General features: G+C 38.3%; 1 protein-coding gene across 1 annotated transcript in view; it reads right to left on the bottom strand.

The window, feature by feature from the left end:
• Window positions 1-474: 474 nt before the first annotated feature.
• TMEM63A (transmembrane protein 63A) overlaps window positions 475-17,111 on the bottom strand; it is a gene marked incomplete at its 3' end in the record, with an annotated part of 26,160 nt that continues 9,523 nt past the window's right edge. Inside the window, exons 6-20 of the mRNA XM_010164630.1 lie at window positions 16,278-16,329; window positions 15,043-15,151; window positions 14,562-14,632; window positions 14,024-14,104; window positions 13,388-13,511; window positions 12,901-13,034; window positions 10,427-10,564; window positions 8,175-8,328; window positions 7,332-7,438; window positions 5,575-5,661; window positions 4,868-4,930; window positions 3,796-3,958; window positions 2,622-2,727; window positions 1,170-1,337; window positions 475-551 (exon numbers count right to left, since the gene is read on the bottom strand). Of these exons, the coding sequence (XP_010162932.1) occupies window positions 475-551; window positions 1,170-1,337; window positions 2,622-2,727; window positions 3,796-3,958; window positions 4,868-4,930; window positions 5,575-5,661; window positions 7,332-7,438; window positions 8,175-8,328; window positions 10,427-10,564; window positions 12,901-13,034; window positions 13,388-13,511; window positions 14,024-14,104; window positions 14,562-14,632; window positions 15,043-15,151; window positions 16,278-16,329 (1,634 nt within the window). The remainder of the gene's footprint in view (window positions 552-1,169; window positions 1,338-2,621; window positions 2,728-3,795; window positions 3,959-4,867; window positions 4,931-5,574; window positions 5,662-7,331; window positions 7,439-8,174; window positions 8,329-10,426; window positions 10,565-12,900; window positions 13,035-13,387; window positions 13,512-14,023; window positions 14,105-14,561; window positions 14,633-15,042; window positions 15,152-16,277; window positions 16,330-17,111) is intronic.

Raw genomic sequence — 17,111 nt, 5'->3', positions numbered from 1 at the left:
TTATCCACCGAGTGGTCCAGCCATCAAACTAAAGCATGCTCTAGAAATTCTGTTGTTATTTCAGAGAACACAGATCTGTTGGTCTTCCTGGTTGCAAAGACAGCTCTCAAAACAATGGAAAAAAACAAGCTTTCAAACACACAAGTAATGCAGGGACATCTGCTCAAATCCAAGGACAGGCAGAAGCAATAGTTCCAAGTGCCTCTTCCATCCACAGGGAGCTATCTCTAAAGTTAGATGACAGTCTGCCAACAATACCTTTTTTAATACTGGTGTGCTAGGAAAACACAATGCAAGCATGGTCATTTGTCATCAGTGCTTTGAAAGCAGAGAAGAGGGCAAAATAACAGTTCAATACCAGGGGCTCCTTCCCAAAAAGGGAAGGTCAACTCCTTCCTGCATCACTGGCATCCCTGTTCCACACAGAATGCTTCCTCCTATATCACAGATAAAAAGCCGTAAGCTATTGCCTACCGTTTCTGATGTCAAAGCTGTTAGTACACCACAGCCAATACTATCAATGCCAAGTATTTGCAAAACATAGAACTTCTCTATGTTTAAAATAAATTACACACAAAACATGAGTTTTTACATTTCAGTATGGAGAGGAGAGTCACCGTGTCCCTGCAGTTGCCCATGTAAAGCCTGACAGATGATACAGAACACAGGTCTCAGTAGCGTTAGCCAACATTTTAAGTTTTTTCTAAGTGACAGCTGTACAACAGAGGCAGTAGCCAATTCACACAGGCAAATTAAACTTATGCACAGACTACACAAATGCAGGTAGTGAAGCCAGAGACCATCTTACTAGAAAGAGTTAATTCTGAACAGATTTTTTTTTAAATTTATTTAATGATTTTTACAGGCTGTGGAGTGATAGACAAACTGGGCAATTCAAACTCTACAGATTTAGGGAACAGATGATCTCCTGTAAAGCGAAGAAATATGAATCTCCGTGCTAACAGTTTTATCATCAGCCATCTCCATCAGAGTACCTTACGCTAACTTGTGTAAGCTGCAGATGTCATAATTCAGTGCCACAGGTAACCACCACGACTTCCCATTTATGGAATCAAAAGCCCACAAAGCCTATGAAACATCACATGTAATTTAGGAAAGCTGGTAAGAGAGGTAGGAGCAGCTCCTAGGTGGGAAAAGATAATACTTACCTAGCCGCAAAAATGAGAAGAAATAGAGCCAGAAAAGGCACAGAATTGGAGCTGCGAGGGCCTGATTCACAGCTGCAAAGTGCATCTTCTTCTCCAGCTTGGCAGGGAGATATGCATAGTACAGGTTATAACGGTCAACCATGTGCTTCAGGAGTATGTATATTAAACCTGGAAGGAAACGAGGGAGAGCCAAGTTGTTGGAGACTTGATGAAAAGCAGCAATTCTGTGAGGAGATCAATGCTAACCAAGTGACTGAAAATCTAGGCACCAACGGTGGATACAGCCCAGCTATGAACGGGGTAGAGCTGCAAGACAGCAGCCTGCTCCTAAGGTTGTTGCACCCCCAGCCCAGGACCCCTGGGGTCTCCCCATCCCTCCCCCTCTCCACACACTTCTCTGTGGCACCACTCACACACCCAGAGGGAACCCAGAGGGAACCCAGAGCTCCTGCCCAGTGCTGGCACATGAGGCCAAGCCAGTGGGGAAGATTTGGTGACACCTCCGCCACCGTACTGGTAAGGAAGAAAGGTCTAACAGTGGCTTAACGTCTCCCTCTCAGCCTTCAATAGATTCATGACTGGATTTCAAGTCAGCTATTTCTTATCCCAAAAAAAAAAGCCAGTTACTGCTGTGACAGCTATGAATTGCAACAGCTCTGGTATGCAGCAGCAAATTACAATATTTACAACTGTGCACAAAACAAAATGTAAATAAATATCAAGTACGTTGTCACCAAAAATTGGCCACATTCTTCCAATAATAAGGTTGTTGATTAAAACCAGTTCTGAAAAATATATAATTTAGCTAATTATGTTGTATCTAGCTCTCTAAAGTTTCAGATTAGAAAAGGAAAATACCAACTATATAAAATGATTTAGTACTACTTGTGCCTGATAAACAGGTTTCCAGAGTGGAAATATCTGTAGCTGCTGAAATGATTCTTTATACATAATTCTTATGACAGTCCAGAATGTCTGTGAACAAAAGATGCAATAAAATAAGATGCAGATCATGTCACAGTCACTAAAGATGGACAACTGTCCATGAGTTCTAGACAGATAGCTAAATTTCTTGCACACCCATACAATATTTAATGGCTAGTACAGGAAGAAGAAAGTAGTCAAAGCCAGATATATAGGCAACTTAAGACAGAAATGTTAAGTTTTGCTCGTGGGAGAGATAAACCAACTGAGTAAGAGAAACATTCTAGAAAAAGGAGAGTCAGAGAGCTGCAGAGCTTCTCGGGGTCCTGTAGATCTGCAGTTCCATCTACACCACAGGTCAGCTGTGCTCCACCCACATGCCCTGAACTCCTTGTTAACTGGTTTTCTAAGCCACCAAATCTACCAGAGCATACAGCATTTCCTTTTCCAGCAAAGGGCAGCTATGGTGTTCACCAAGACTATGTCCAAGCAAAGGACACAGCGCCCACAGCTCATGAGAAAACTTACCAAACGGGACAATGATGGGACACGTAATGCTATAGGCCATGATGACAGTGAACACACACAACATCCAGGCATACATTGCTCCAAATTCATATTCAAATGCCTGTTGCTAGGAACAAAAACAAAACACTCAAAACCCCCATGCCATCTACCAACATGTCAGGAGTTAAGAACAGATTCACTAAAGCAACAATTCACCTTCTCCTGTTCTCACCCTATGAGAGACCAGTTATTACCCTAAGAGACATAAATGACATCGTCAGAGAGATGAAGTACTATGTGTTTTAAGATCTGTACTTACAGAAAATATGCTGCTTCTTTCATAGCCTTAAAGTAATTCCTCAAGGAATCTTTTTCCATCTACAAGAAACAACTACTTAAAACCACAGGGCAGAAGAGAATTGTGCCAAACTCAAACCCTTCATCTCACTGCAGATTCCATTGAGTCTGTATTGTTCCTTGTGTTGGCTTTTCCAGCAGGGAAAACTCAAGATATCAAAAGCTTTGGTGTGGTCAGTATTCTATTTTTTTCTTCTTGGGATTTGAAAATCAATATAAATAAATGGTTAACAGAAGTCAATGTTTAAAAGAATCTTTTACAAATGGAAGCCACCCACTTGAAAGGAAAAAAAAAAAAAAAAAGAAATAAGAAAAAGGAGAACAGGGCAGCAGTATACAGGCTTAAGTTCCTACTGTAACCCCTGGAATTTCAAGCTGTAAGATGGCACATCATCTAGACGTGAAAGTCCAGCACTTAAAATGGAATATAGATAATAAGTATATATTTTGCTAAGTATAGGTTCAGATTAAAGTAAGTTGTACACACCTGCATGCTGACAGAAGAAACTAACTATGGACATCTTTGAAATTTAAAAAACCTGCAGTTTAGACTGTAAGATAAAATCAGAATTATCTTATAAAATCCAAATCATGAAACTCTGACTTGGGGCTATGAAGAGAACAATGCCTGAAGTTCAGAGCCTGGATTTTGATTTTTTATCATCTCTGACTGCCTATTATCTATGCTGCAAATGAATGGAATATGACACTGTCAGAGATGAGTGAAACAAAGGCAAAAAAAAAAAATTACAAGAGATGACAGTTAATAGTATGAAGGATGGGGGCTCCCACTGTTTCTGATAAGGACCAGTCATTTAATTGCTTCTTGCTCTAATACCTGTTTGATATTTTTCCTTTCTGCTGTGGACTTGGCCATTATCATGCGTATGGTGTAAAGGATGAGGCCAGGCAGGCGCAGCAGCTCCATTGCGTTGCCAATGAAAGCAGAGGCAATCACATAGTTCACAAAGAAGGCTCCCTGGTCAGGCAGAAAGACACATCTGCAAGGAAAGACATCAGACAGTGACTGGAAAGCAGACAAGCAAATACAGCATATATACAATGGTTCCCTGTCATCTTTGGAAGTCTCTTACCATAAGAATAAGCACTGGACATCGTAAGAACTGGCTAAAAGACTCCGATAATCTCATTGGAAATAAGAGTACTACACAGCAAAAAATGCAGTAAGTGTAACATACTGCAAGAGCCTGGCTGAGCTGCAGTTCACATGAGGAATAAACTGTTCACAAAAAGACACAGCAGTCTGATGGGTGGCCGATAGCAGACGAGCATCATTTGATGTCTGCAACGGCAACCTGAGACAAGATGAGATAAGACTGCAATAGAATAATTGTCTCTCCTAGCGTAGTAACTCCTAATTGTCTTCTTGTTACTGATTTTAAAACAGCATTTGGAAACGTAATTATGTCCTAATAATTGCATTCTATTCTTTCCCTCCAGCCACAGTCATGAGAGCTTATAATAACGCAGACCTGCAAATTTGCAACGCTGGTGAAAGAACACTGATGGTTCTTAAAATTAAGAGTCAATGGATTTCAGAAGGAGCACTGCTGCAGCTATTTGGTCTCACTGTAACCCTTGGGAAGATCCCCTCTCCATGATACGGAACAATTCTCAGTACACTTTCTGGTTTCTTCTCACCTGCATCATGTCATCCTGTCCTTTCTCATCTTCTACAGAATTTGTAAGTTTTTGGGAAAACAACTGCCTCTTTGTTGAATGTTTGCATGCATTAGCTAACAGGAAAAAACATATGGATTTCTTCATAGCAAAATCACTTGCATTCTCCTCCCCTTATTCAGAAGCTCAACATCACCCCACAGGGTGTGATCCCCAAGCAAATTTTAACACTGAATGTTAGACAACATCAAAGAGTCACTAGTACTTACTCCAGCCTAACTGCAGAATCGGACGATTCTCTGTCAAACAGCCAACGGAAAAAAAAATCAAGGCTGAAAGAAAGACAGTAAATGTAATTCAGTCTCCAACAGCTTAGTACTGTGTAAAATTGCTTCTTTTCAGCTCAGATCAGGATAGTGGATAAAGAGAATTTAATCAAATAATCTGAACACTACTTTAGCTTTATCACAGTTACCGATAGTCAGAAGTAGGGAAAAAAATACAGAATCAAACAAACCAGAAATATCTACTCCATACTAAAGTTTTAATGATTAATTTTCAGCAATCAGTATATAGGTAGGACAAATATACATTACCCAGTTAGCCAGGGAAACAGTAAAATACTGTAAAGGTGGAAAGAAGGCAGAGAAAGAAAAGGACAACTATAATCAAAGTACATGACAGTCAGAAAACCGGGTTCTCAGCCATGATAGTGAGTATGGGCAACTTTCAATTAGTCATCAATCTTACAAGGTCTTGCATTCCTTTGCTAAAAGAAAAGCCAGACTTTGGAAACCTTAAGGCTTATAAAGTCCTCAGATGATTGAAATCCAATATGTAATGGGAATACAACCACACACACTGACGTGAGTGGGGGTACATCAATTATATCTCAACTAGCAACTAGAAAACAGAAGTAAGTTGTCTCATATGATAAAAATACTCAAACATTACTCCATTAACTATGACTCTTTACCTGGTCAGACCAAGGGAGGGCAGAATCAATACCATGAAGATCAAAAATATGTAGACTTTATGCATCATTATTCTGTTCTCTGTAGATCTACCAACATAAAAAGTCACCGAGTAAGAAACTCATACAAAAGACTACCACAAGAGATGAAAGATCTTGCCCAGAGAACGTCAGCACCCATCAGACTTCCAGCTTCCCCTACCACATCACACTGCTACAAAATACTCACAAAACAAACACCTTTGAGATATTCACTAATTAGGACCAAGCAGGCTCCCAGTATCTTCTTGGGCAAAGAAAACATTTCTGAACATTAATCCAGACTCTTGATTAGCATCGCTACAGGTTTGCACCATAAACAAGGGGATGTGTGACAATCACAGGTGGTCTCTCATTCAATGATACTCACATCTCCCAAGAGCTTGTAAACAAGCAGCTCTTCAATTGTCATGCCAAGAGGGATTAGGCAGTTCATACAAGGGCACCACTGCCATGAAACCAGACACTTGGCAAGGACAGTCAACTAGCTTGTCCAAGTCTCAGGTCTTCAGGAACAACATGACACTACTAGTCCTACACCCCTACTACAGTTGCAGGAACATCCATCTAGTGACACACTGTTGCCAGAAAAACACAGCAATTGCTATAACCAATTCAGACTGTTACAGGTGCTATCTGGTAGGGCACTAAAACCACTGAGGTTTTATTACAGGATCTTGGGCACTGTAGGACACATCATTGTAACTATACTGAGGTTTGAAATCAGATCTGTGATCTGTAGTGACTTTAGAGAACTATTTCAGCTGATTGAGAAGGGCTCAAAGTTTGTGTGCCTAGTGCAACTACCCACCCCCAAAAGAAGTTGCTGAAAAGCATACAACTTTGTGAATAAACAGCAGATTCTGGACTTGATACCTGACAAGGGAATGGTACAAAAAATTAAAAAGTTTTGACCTCAGAACATAAAAACAAAGAAAAAATGGCTGCAAGCATTAGGGAAAAAGGTTGAGCAAACTCAAGGGAAGCTGGGATTCAGTATGTAATATCATGCTTTTATCTGACTGTAGGATGACATCTAGCATGCCAAACCAAGCTGTGCAGAGTTCTCCACATTAGCAGCTTATCACTGTGCTTGACATCTCTGGAGTGCACTGGTCATTTCTGATAATCTTGCACCAACACATCTCCTGAGCCTTGGTCCCATAGGTCTTCTCAGATCACCACTAACAATATCCAACAGCAACTGAGTTGTGCACCAAGAGTTACATCCAGATCATTTTTTCATGCAAAACAACAAAAACACGGATGGCCTTTTTGTAAGTAGCTTGCCAGCAGTTGGAGCACTTTCTGTTGAAATGGGATTCTGGGGTTTTGTGATGTTCTCAGCCTGGAGGGGATCCAAACTCACACCTCCTATCTTCCCAGAGAGTGAGACAGCTATGGGATCAGAGCCACTTCCACACTCCCATTGAAGCTACATCACCTGAGCCTGCTTATACATTTTTTTTCTGATTAAACACAAAGGGATGTGGAAGGAGGGGAAGTGTAAGCAAATCATGTGGTTAGATTACACTTGCTGTGTTGATTACAAATTACTTAAACTCCAAAGTGTTGGTTATAACATTAGAAAGAGGAGAGAACATGACATCCCCTGCTACAAGTGGTCTGTGGCTTTAAGAGCTCCATGAAAAATAAGCATTTTCTCCATTTATTGTAGTAATTCAGCTGATAGGGCCAAAACAGAGGAAAATCTTGCTTACTTTGTCCAGTGAGACTCCAGCAAAGTTGAATAATAGACAATTGTTGGCAGCAAAGCTGAGAAGGACCAGAGCAAGAGCGTTGGGAAAAACTGACTGATGATGGGATTCTAGTGGGGAAAAAAAAAAGTAAAAATAAGTATTAAAAACATTTTAATGCAGCTGTGGTAGAACAGAGGCTGCAATGTTTTGCTTTTTGTAAATTACAGCAGGTTGGACTGTGGAAATTATATTCAGATGCAGCCTTAAAACGAGTGAGTGCTCAGCACTGGTGTGCAAAACAAAAAACAATAGTAGGATTAGGAATTAAATTCCAGGAGAGTGAAGTCTCACAAGCAGTTTTTCTGTAGGTTACATTAGCTTGGGGAAGTATCTCAAATGACCAGTTTGCAAGAGACTTTAGCTGCAGTCAAACCAGGACCAGATACATATGTCATCCTGTTTTTGTCTTCAATAAGCAAAATAAAACCATGGCATTTTACTTCAGAGTTTAAAATCTGAAATCCTCTCTTCCCATCATAAAAATCTTGAAGTTAAACTTGAAATTCCATTTTTGGCAAAGGTTTTTGATTACAAAATTTAGAAAGCAAATTTTTACTACAAACAAATAAGATACTTAATATAAAGTTTCAGATGAAATTACTTCAGTCTGCTTCCAAAGAACAAAAGAGGACTAAAGACCTGATTCTGGACATATATTTTTAAATCAGCAGTTACGTAAAACAATCCTGAGAATTCCAAGTGAATTTAGCTTATAGACATTGTTTCATTGTCTTACTATACACCTCTCAATTAATCAACTTTAGTCTGATACACAGCTATATCCAAACATACGGTGATACTCACATTAAGGTAGTGAATAGGTTTAGTGACATTGAACTTGTCCATGGTTGAGATGATTATGGAAGGAGTAGTAAGAAAAAACAGCACAATAAAAAGAAGCAGATTAATGCAAGCCCATCTAAACCACCATTTCAGTCCATGCACTGAAAGATTTTTCCTGGCACAAAAAAACCAAAAAACAATCAGTTAGTATTTGCTGTTAAAAATAAAGATATATACTATATAAAATAAGAATATATACGATCTGTCAAGTAACAGGTGGCACTGCTTTTTCTAAATTGTGCTTTCAGTCTCAAACTAACGTAACAAAGCACTACACAAGTTCTAGTTGCTATTAGAAATAAAGAAAACTGTGCAACCTTTCTCGAGTGATAACATAAATTGCACTAGCAGAAGAATATATTTAGACTTTCATAACAAACACAACGTCTAATGTACTTAGGGTTTGGGATGAAACACTTCCACTGTTTAATAATATGGAAGTACTAAACAAACTTAGAACAAGAGACAGACAGAAGAATATATAGAGAATTTCTGCAAGGAGAAGAGCTACCAGAGGCAGAATCTACCAAGAAAGTGTGGTTTGAAAAAAGTAATTTAAAAACCCTGCATCCTTTCCTGCCATATCAAAACAGAAGCCATAGGTCTTCAGCAGGTAATCTTAAATGTTATGTGAAACAGTTCCCAAAAGGACTGGAATGATCTGAACCCCAGCCAAAGCCAAGTATTTAGAACAGACAAAACAGGGATACAAAGGCTCAGTAACATCCCCAGTTTTGACAACTCTTTTTGTGAACTTAGGTAAGTAACTTGGCAAACCCCTGTGCCTCCTCTTCTTCAAGGGGAAGGGCAGAAAAGACAAAGAACAGAGAAAAACAAACCAAACCAACAAAAACACTCCACCATCTTCCCCTCTCAGAGATGCTTAGAAAAGCTTTGTAAATGCTTTTCTAAACCCACTGAGTCTAAACGATCATTTCCTGTGTCCATAAGACAGTGCTTGAAGAAAGGAAAAGGAAATGAAGCACACACTCCTGCGAGAACCCTTTCATGAAAAAGGCAGATTAAACTGACCCTACTTGGAAAGTAGTTTGCAGGAGATTTTTAATTCCGGTCTCAAAATAGCACAGCTGCAAAAGACACAGCTAAGAATCATGGTTGTTTGCTTTATGGTTAAAGATCCTGTACTTTATTCCCAAAAGCAGAATTACAGTTCTAGAGAAAAACTCTGAATTATTAGAAATAGAAGGCATAGCACCTTAAAGAGTAATTTTCTATTAAAATCACTAGAAAAAAAGTGTACTTTTTTCAAAAAAAAAGTTACATGCAGGTGAAATACAGCAACTGGTGCATGGTTGTGTCTCACTTGTAGCTTCGGTTTGGGCAATGGAAATGTCACAAGAAATTTACTGTTATATGAACAGAGGATTCCACTGACCCAACTCTAAATTATTTCCAAAGCAATTGGAAAAGGTTTAGTCATTTTTAGCCTATAAGCATGACAGAAGGCAGCACAGGAACAGTTTAATTCAACAGTTTAATTCAGTTGCCCAGAGCAGCTGTGGATGCCCCCTCCCCGGAAGTATTCAAGGCCAGGCTGGATGAGGCTTTGAGCAACCTGGTCTAGTGGAAGGTGTCCCTGCTGATGGCAGGGGGGTTGGAACTAGATGATCTTTAAGGTCCCTTCCTACCCAAACCATTCTATGATTCTATGAAAAAACATTTATCTATTTCCCAACACTCTACTGTAAGCAGTGGGTAATGTATGGGAAATTTCATGGGTTAATAAAAAGGTGTCTGAAGACAGATCATAGTTCACAGAGTGGAACAAGTTATACTTGTCATGTGGCAACTCAAAAAAATATACATACTTGGAGAATACTCAGCACTAACACCAAGTTGCTTTCCTCAGATCTCAACAGTAGATATGCATTAACCTCAAAAAACGGAAACACTGAGGCACAGACATTAATAAGCTGATATTTTTTATATATATATAAAGTTGACAGGAACCACAGGTACCAGAATTTTGGAGTGGCAAAACTCCAGTCAGCCTCTGAGAGGCCTCTCCAAGGTCAATGCAGAACACCAGTAATGGAAATAAAGATGCAGATCAGGCACATTCAAATGTTACATAAAGTCTTAGTTTAGGGTTAGAGGAAAAAAAAAAAAAAAAATGTACTTGGGCCCCTTTTCCTGTCCCCATTCTAAACCTACATTATCATAAACAAATGGATGTAAGATAGGACTCTTACCAGCAAATATTCTCAGGGTAAGGAGCGTATGTAACCTTCCAGTTTGATACGCACAGCTCCCTGCTATAGGATGATGGCTGGGGTTCTCCTTTACATTTAATACTCTGACATTTGCAGGCATTGAAGTCCTTAAGGATACTGGAAGGAAGAAAAAGAAGGGGAGGAGTTTTCAAAATTTTTACACCTGAAAACACTGTATATGTAATGAAAAAGACTGGGAATAGCGATAGAAATGTTTTGCTTTTAATAACCAGAGATCAAGACAGCACTTAGACAACAATGTAACATTATATAATGCATGTAATGACCATCATATAAACAGTTACTCCCACAGGTCTTTGAGATCCAACAAAGTTGGAAACAAAAAGCAGTCGGTTTGAACTGTTCAGTGCTTCTACCAACATGAACAGCAGCAGTGACTAATATTAAAATATATATTTTAAAAAAATTAAAGCCTGAGAGCATTGGAAAAAATTCAACCAGTTCTCCAAACACCTCTTTACATAATTACAGCTGTTTTCAAATGAAAGTAGACTCAAGGATTAGTCTGGACTCTCATTTCATTTTGCTAGTACCAAAACTAGCCAATTCTGCCTCAAGTACCAATTCTCAGAAAATTTTTTATTATGTGGGTATTCTCACAATTCAAAATATTACCCTCTTTCACCCACTCCTAAAATAATCACAATATTTGATTTTATTTTCCAACACTATAAGTTGACTGACAATCAGTGTATTTAAACAAAATTTAAACATGTCCAGAATAAATGCTTTAAAAGATTTCTCAAAACACAGCAACAGAAGAGCTAGGCATATATTCAGAGACAGTACAACTGTGTGTGCACTACTGTGTAAAAGAAGTTGCACTCCAGACAAGCTCTATTACACTAGCATGGAAACAGTATGTATTATATTAGAACTAGGAGAATCTAAAATTCCTGAACATGCTTGTTCCTCAGTTGTGCTCTTAACATAAAGAAAACAGAGAACCACACACACCAACACCAAACAAACAAAAATAACCCCCAAAACCCAGATCTTTACCTTACCAGAATTCAAGTAGTGATGTCAAATTGCCAGCATCTTGCAGCAGCAAATATTTAAGAAAGTTAATTATACTTTGACAGTTTATTTTTAAAATACATAGAGCAAGCTTTAGCACTACCAGGCATATTACTGAGCACCATCATTAATCAAGCTTCTACAATTACCTGACTCCATGAACCTCAGTCATGGCTTCCTGTTTCTCCCATCCTATTTCAGGGCTCTGTGGAGCAGAGCCTACTAAGGGCAACAAATAACTTTCTAATTTGATGGTAGCCTCAGCTTCGCATCTAATCTAATCTAATTTTCCAGAGAACAGAGTCCACTGCATCAATTTCAAGCTAAACAAACTAAAATCTTTTCAGTTCTTGACAATTCAACTCAGAGACGCCTGCAGAGTAACTCAGGAAACATGCACAAGGAGAGACTATCCCATCAAAATTGTATACAGCAAATCAGCAGTAGAGAAGGAACTTCAGTGCTTATTTCTTCATTCAGTTTCACACCTTAAAAAGTTATTTCATGCTCTAGATTCTCTAAATATGATGTGTAAAATTATAAAATTAGGAGGGGGCAGATTTCACCACACAATCACTACTTGGATAAAGAGCAGCAAGCTGAAACTTTCTCCAGCATCTCAAATTCTTGCAAGGAATTCTATAACCTGGACCTCCTTGAAAAAAAGCCTGAAAGACTGGCTTTCTTACATGACTTGAAGGTCAAAAGAATGTAGACAATTTGAGTCAGAGAGGCTATGAAGAATAAAAAAAGCACAATGTGTTATTTTTGTGATACAAATAATATTCTGCTTCCCTTTACCCACTTTGTGTTAGTAAAAGGTGTTCACAAAGTGACAACAGAAAATGAGAGGCTACATGTGTTTTCTCTAGAAATGACTGAGTAAAGAGTGCTGAACAACTTCTGATATTAGGCCTACACAGATATCTATAATAACAGGTAAGAGAGATACATAATGTGTATCTATCCCCTCTGGCCAGGTCAGTCACTGACTCCACATTGTTGAGATGACTAACTAGCAGTGTCATTTGCACTCACTGTGATAGTTTCATAATTGGACCATTTGCACAGTAGAAAATGGAGAAATCGGTAACTTGTATTCAAGAGCCAATTAGTGTGGCCTACTATTAACCTACCCTGATGGTCTGGATCCCACACAGAAGAGAAAGGCTCCTTACCCCAATAAAGGTCCAGAGCCATTTAGTGCCTTAGATATTTTCTTCTCTCAAAGCATAGAGGCTAAATGCACACTTACAGGAAAACTTACCAGAAAGCAAAGCAGACCAGATCCACAGGATGGTGAATAAGAAGAAAGGGAGAATAACCAACATAAGCAAAGAAGCAACACAAAGAGGAAATCAGTTGTACTATTATAATTAAAAGAGAACAAACAAGAAGCAGACAAAACTTACTAGGTTGCCATGGATTTCTCTTGAAATGTTACAAAAGCCATCCCCAGTGGGTTATTATGAACAGCTTGTTCTTCTTTTGAATATTCTTCCATCAGTTCATCTCTGACTTTTGCATAATAATCTACAGCATCCTCCTGTTGGGAAATTGATGAGTGTTACCTCCAGGTACCAGATGGCTAATATCTTCATTAAAATACAGCTTACACAAACATAGTCTCTCTTCCTCATACTACTCCCACAAATTACATCACAATACAAAGACAAACAAATGGGAAATTTTTCTTGTACTTCAATTTTTGCACCAAGATTACATGTCAAAAGTTTTGGGGAATTCCTTTTCCGTACTGTGCAAGAACATGTAGGATGAGCTATCTGCAGTAAATGAATAAAGAACTTTCTGAAGCTCAACAAGATGTCACACAAAAACTATTCTCTACTCTTCTAACAATCTACCTGGCCATAACTAAAAATGAACACAATCTCTTACCTTTTCACATCCTCTCACTTCACAACAGCAGAATTGGCCACATGGCTTAGGGTTGATTTGGACTCGCTTGCCATACTTCTGATGCAAGTGTTCATAGTAAGTCAGGCTTTTTTCTGCCTGTTTTCTGGATAGAAAAATATATCCATAACATTTTGCAAGAAAACAGTATTAACATCAAGCTTAAGAAGAATATAATCCCCAAGAGGAAAAAGTTATGTCAAGAACCGATAACAAATCAAAGACATTCATATACCTTATTTTGGCTACTTAGTATAATTTATTTTCAAGTAACTAGCACCCCTGGCCAAAGAAGCAGTGTCCCAAAGTTATTAATTCAATAGTAGGTTTGCACTGCCTGACAAAAATTAAATAAACACATACATAAGTAAATAAATAATCAGTAAGTCAAAGCTTACCTTATGCAACACACAACATATCACACCTACAAGAAATGGGCTCAGCCCCACAGCTCACCTTAAAGCATAGCTGAATCTAACTGAAGTCCAGACCAGAACTTTAAGAGCAGAACTAATTTCTAGTATGAGCAAGCTTCGTATTACTGGTACATGTTGATTAAGGACTGGCAAAGCATTTTTGAAATGATGCTAAACTTGGGTAGATTACAAAAACAACTACCTTTTTTTGAAGAGACGAATAAGCTTGGCTACGTCGTAACACTGTTGGACCTCCAGCACAGCACAGGTTGGGTAGGCAGCACTGCAAAGGAAGCAGTACATGAGAACAGTAATAACACAAAGTACAATGAAGAAACTGTTTCAAAGAGCTTCACTGGTGTCTAACTGACATCTCAATCACTCATTTCATTTTTGAATGAAGTATCAGAGCAGAGACTTCCAGAGAGACAGCTGCTGAAAGCTACTTTCAGCATTACTGTGCAGCATTATTCCCAAGTAAAGGCCATGTGGGAGCACGAATGGAAAGTGTGGATACACAGCCACTTTCTTAGATGCTAATTCTAAGCTCAGCTAACTAACTTTATTGAAATACAGTATTTTCTCAATTCTGTCTAAGGAATAAGATAAGCTTGTAGAAGACAGATACTGTAATATGAATTTTAAACAGTGCAAAACTCAAAAACCATTTCTGCTTGGGCAGGTAAAACTACTAGGACAATCTCTTGTTCCTAATGATACTTCTCAATCATGGAATTTACCTGAAATGGCCTTGTATTGTCTCTTCTTTTGCATTTTTTGGAAGACCAGTTATAAACAATGTGCACTTAACCTACAAGAGAAAACGCAACTTCAGTTTTGAGAAATCACATCATGAAAGAGAAAACGAGAATATGAGGAAGGCAGTGACACAGCACAAGCAGCTGTGTTGTAGAGGGGAGAAAAGGTAGGAAATTTTGATTTTGATGGGAGCTACATCTATTCAAGACAGCACCATGTTCACCTTCTACATTGGTAATAGGTTACACCAAAATTTCACAAATCCCTCCCCCACCCCCTTCTCTCCACCCATTTTCACAATTCGCACAGTGGAGCTTTGCTTTCAGTGAATTCCTTCACACTTATGTCCCATTCTAACAAGCAGGAGGCAACTTAGCCATCTGCTTTTTTATCGTTATCCACTTGCAAACATGCTGTATGGTTTGGGTTTTTTTTTCTTTTCACTCCAACAGAGAAACTTACTATGTTTTCTTCTTTATATGTGACATACTTCATGTGATGTCTCATGAAGACAACAGTCAGAATCAGGTAAACAACAGCAAAAACCGTGTGCAGCCAAAGAAGATTATTACTGTCAGACAAAATGTTACAAATATGAGAAACAGGAAGAACTAATTGTCCAACTGATACAAGTATCCATCAAAATGCTAAGCAGATCAAAACCTCTCACTGAACACAAAACAAGAAAAAAAAAAATGGCAGTGACTGGTCATCAGTCATGCCTGTGCAGATGCCTTGGACAGTCATTAGGGTTACTTGCTTATCATAACATTTTATGGGTAACACACTTACAAAGAAAACAGATATTCTATGACACAGACATTTTTAGGCAGCATTGTCTCATTCAGATAACCAAAAGCACACACCATGCCTTCTGCCAAAAATGTTTTTATTGGCCTTACTAGTTACTGTGCTGAGTGCATAACTGAACTCTCCTTGAACACAATCCCTACTCAAATTGAAAACAGTCTACTACAGGGAGTAAATTCTGCTTCTCCGATAGCTCCTTCCTCAAAGCTTAGAGTTCTCTTTCGTGAACAGTTCCTCAGTTTTGTGAAGAGCATGAATAATTACAATTAACCTAAAATACAGGAACCTATTTTACAGATAAAAAAACAACCAAACAAAAAATCCCCACTAGTTACTAGGATTCATAACATGGTTGAAAAAACTAAAGTGCGTTGGCAGAAACTCTGTTGGACATAGTAGCACAGATAGATGTGGACTGATCATGTAATAAAAACTGTGCACCAACTATTTTACGTACTGTTTTTAAAACACATAGAAGTAATTTTAATTGTGATCTCAGATGGGAGAGATACACACACACATAAATCTGATGTAAGAGAATTTAAACCATCTGAGTTACACACTCTAGTAAAGCTGACAGCTTTATTTTCCTTCCGAAGTACATTTGCTTTCAATGTGGAAACGTCTGAAAATACTGTCTCTAGATGTACAGTCATTAGCCAAGAGAAACATTTAGTGTAGGAAGTAAGAGCTGAGAGAGTAGAAGCCAAGTCTCCAGATTTCTTATCAGCACTGTGACTGCATAGCCTGAAGCAGAACGTATCCCAGTTTCAGTTGATGAAGCATGAATAAGTAATTCCCACCTCCTGAACCATGCTGCAAGTATCAACTCATGTGTTTAGAGACTATGGCAGGAAACAGACAAGTACTCTGCAAGATTTACTTACCCTGTTTGTAAGTTTACTATAGTTGTTCTTCCAAAACTATAAGGATCTTTATCTAAAAAGAACAAGTACAAGTAGCATAATTAACTGGTGCAACATTCACAATGCAAACTGTCAGAAAGCCAGCTTTTATTCTATTTTTTTTTTTAAATGTCAATATTCTTTTTAATGCTGAGCATGTTCATTGTTAAAAAAGTTTTAGACTCACAAGCAATGCTAGTTTACTCTGCATTGCATTTTAAAGTTGGAAAAAAAACCCCAGGATTATACCACATTCAACTCATCAAGAGAAATAATATATTATTTTAAAAACTGGAATAGTAGATCTTTGCAGTAGTTCCTTTTCTCCCCCCAATCTCCCTTCACGTCCATTGCATTGTTCAGGTATTTGAACATATTTCTTTCACATTTTTATTCCATCTTCACTAATTTCTTATTGCTGTATTAATTCAGTGTTGACAAAACAGTACTAATAACCTTACTAAGGTCAAAAATGATAACTTTTATATGACACTGCTTCTCTAGACTGTCAAGTATTTAAAAAAAAATATAAATGCAAGTGAGTGCAAACTGAGATGCTCACAGAGGAAAAAGAGCTAAGCGTGTCTGGAAAGCTAAACCATCTTCTAGGCTAAACTGTTACACCACATTGCAAGTTAAGTAATCACAACCTAAAGAACTGCAAACACACCAAATCAACATAGAGTGCAAGGGGAAGAAGAAAGGGAGAGACATTATAAAACTTCATATTTGTTGTTTTTATTAACCCATGAAATTTCCCAGACATTACCCACTGCTTACAGTAGAGTGTTGGGAAATAGATAAATGCTTTTTCAT

The sequence above is a fragment of the Antrostomus carolinensis genome, unplaced genomic scaffold (genome assembly GCF_000700745.2).
Source record: "Antrostomus carolinensis isolate BGI_N321 unplaced genomic scaffold, ASM70074v2 scaffold26853, whole genome shotgun sequence".
In the NCBI taxonomy this organism is placed as follows: domain Eukaryota; kingdom Metazoa; phylum Chordata; class Aves; order Caprimulgiformes; family Caprimulgidae; genus Antrostomus; species Antrostomus carolinensis.
Note: the sequence above shows the minus strand (reverse complement) of the source record. Positions and strands in the feature narration are given on the sequence as shown.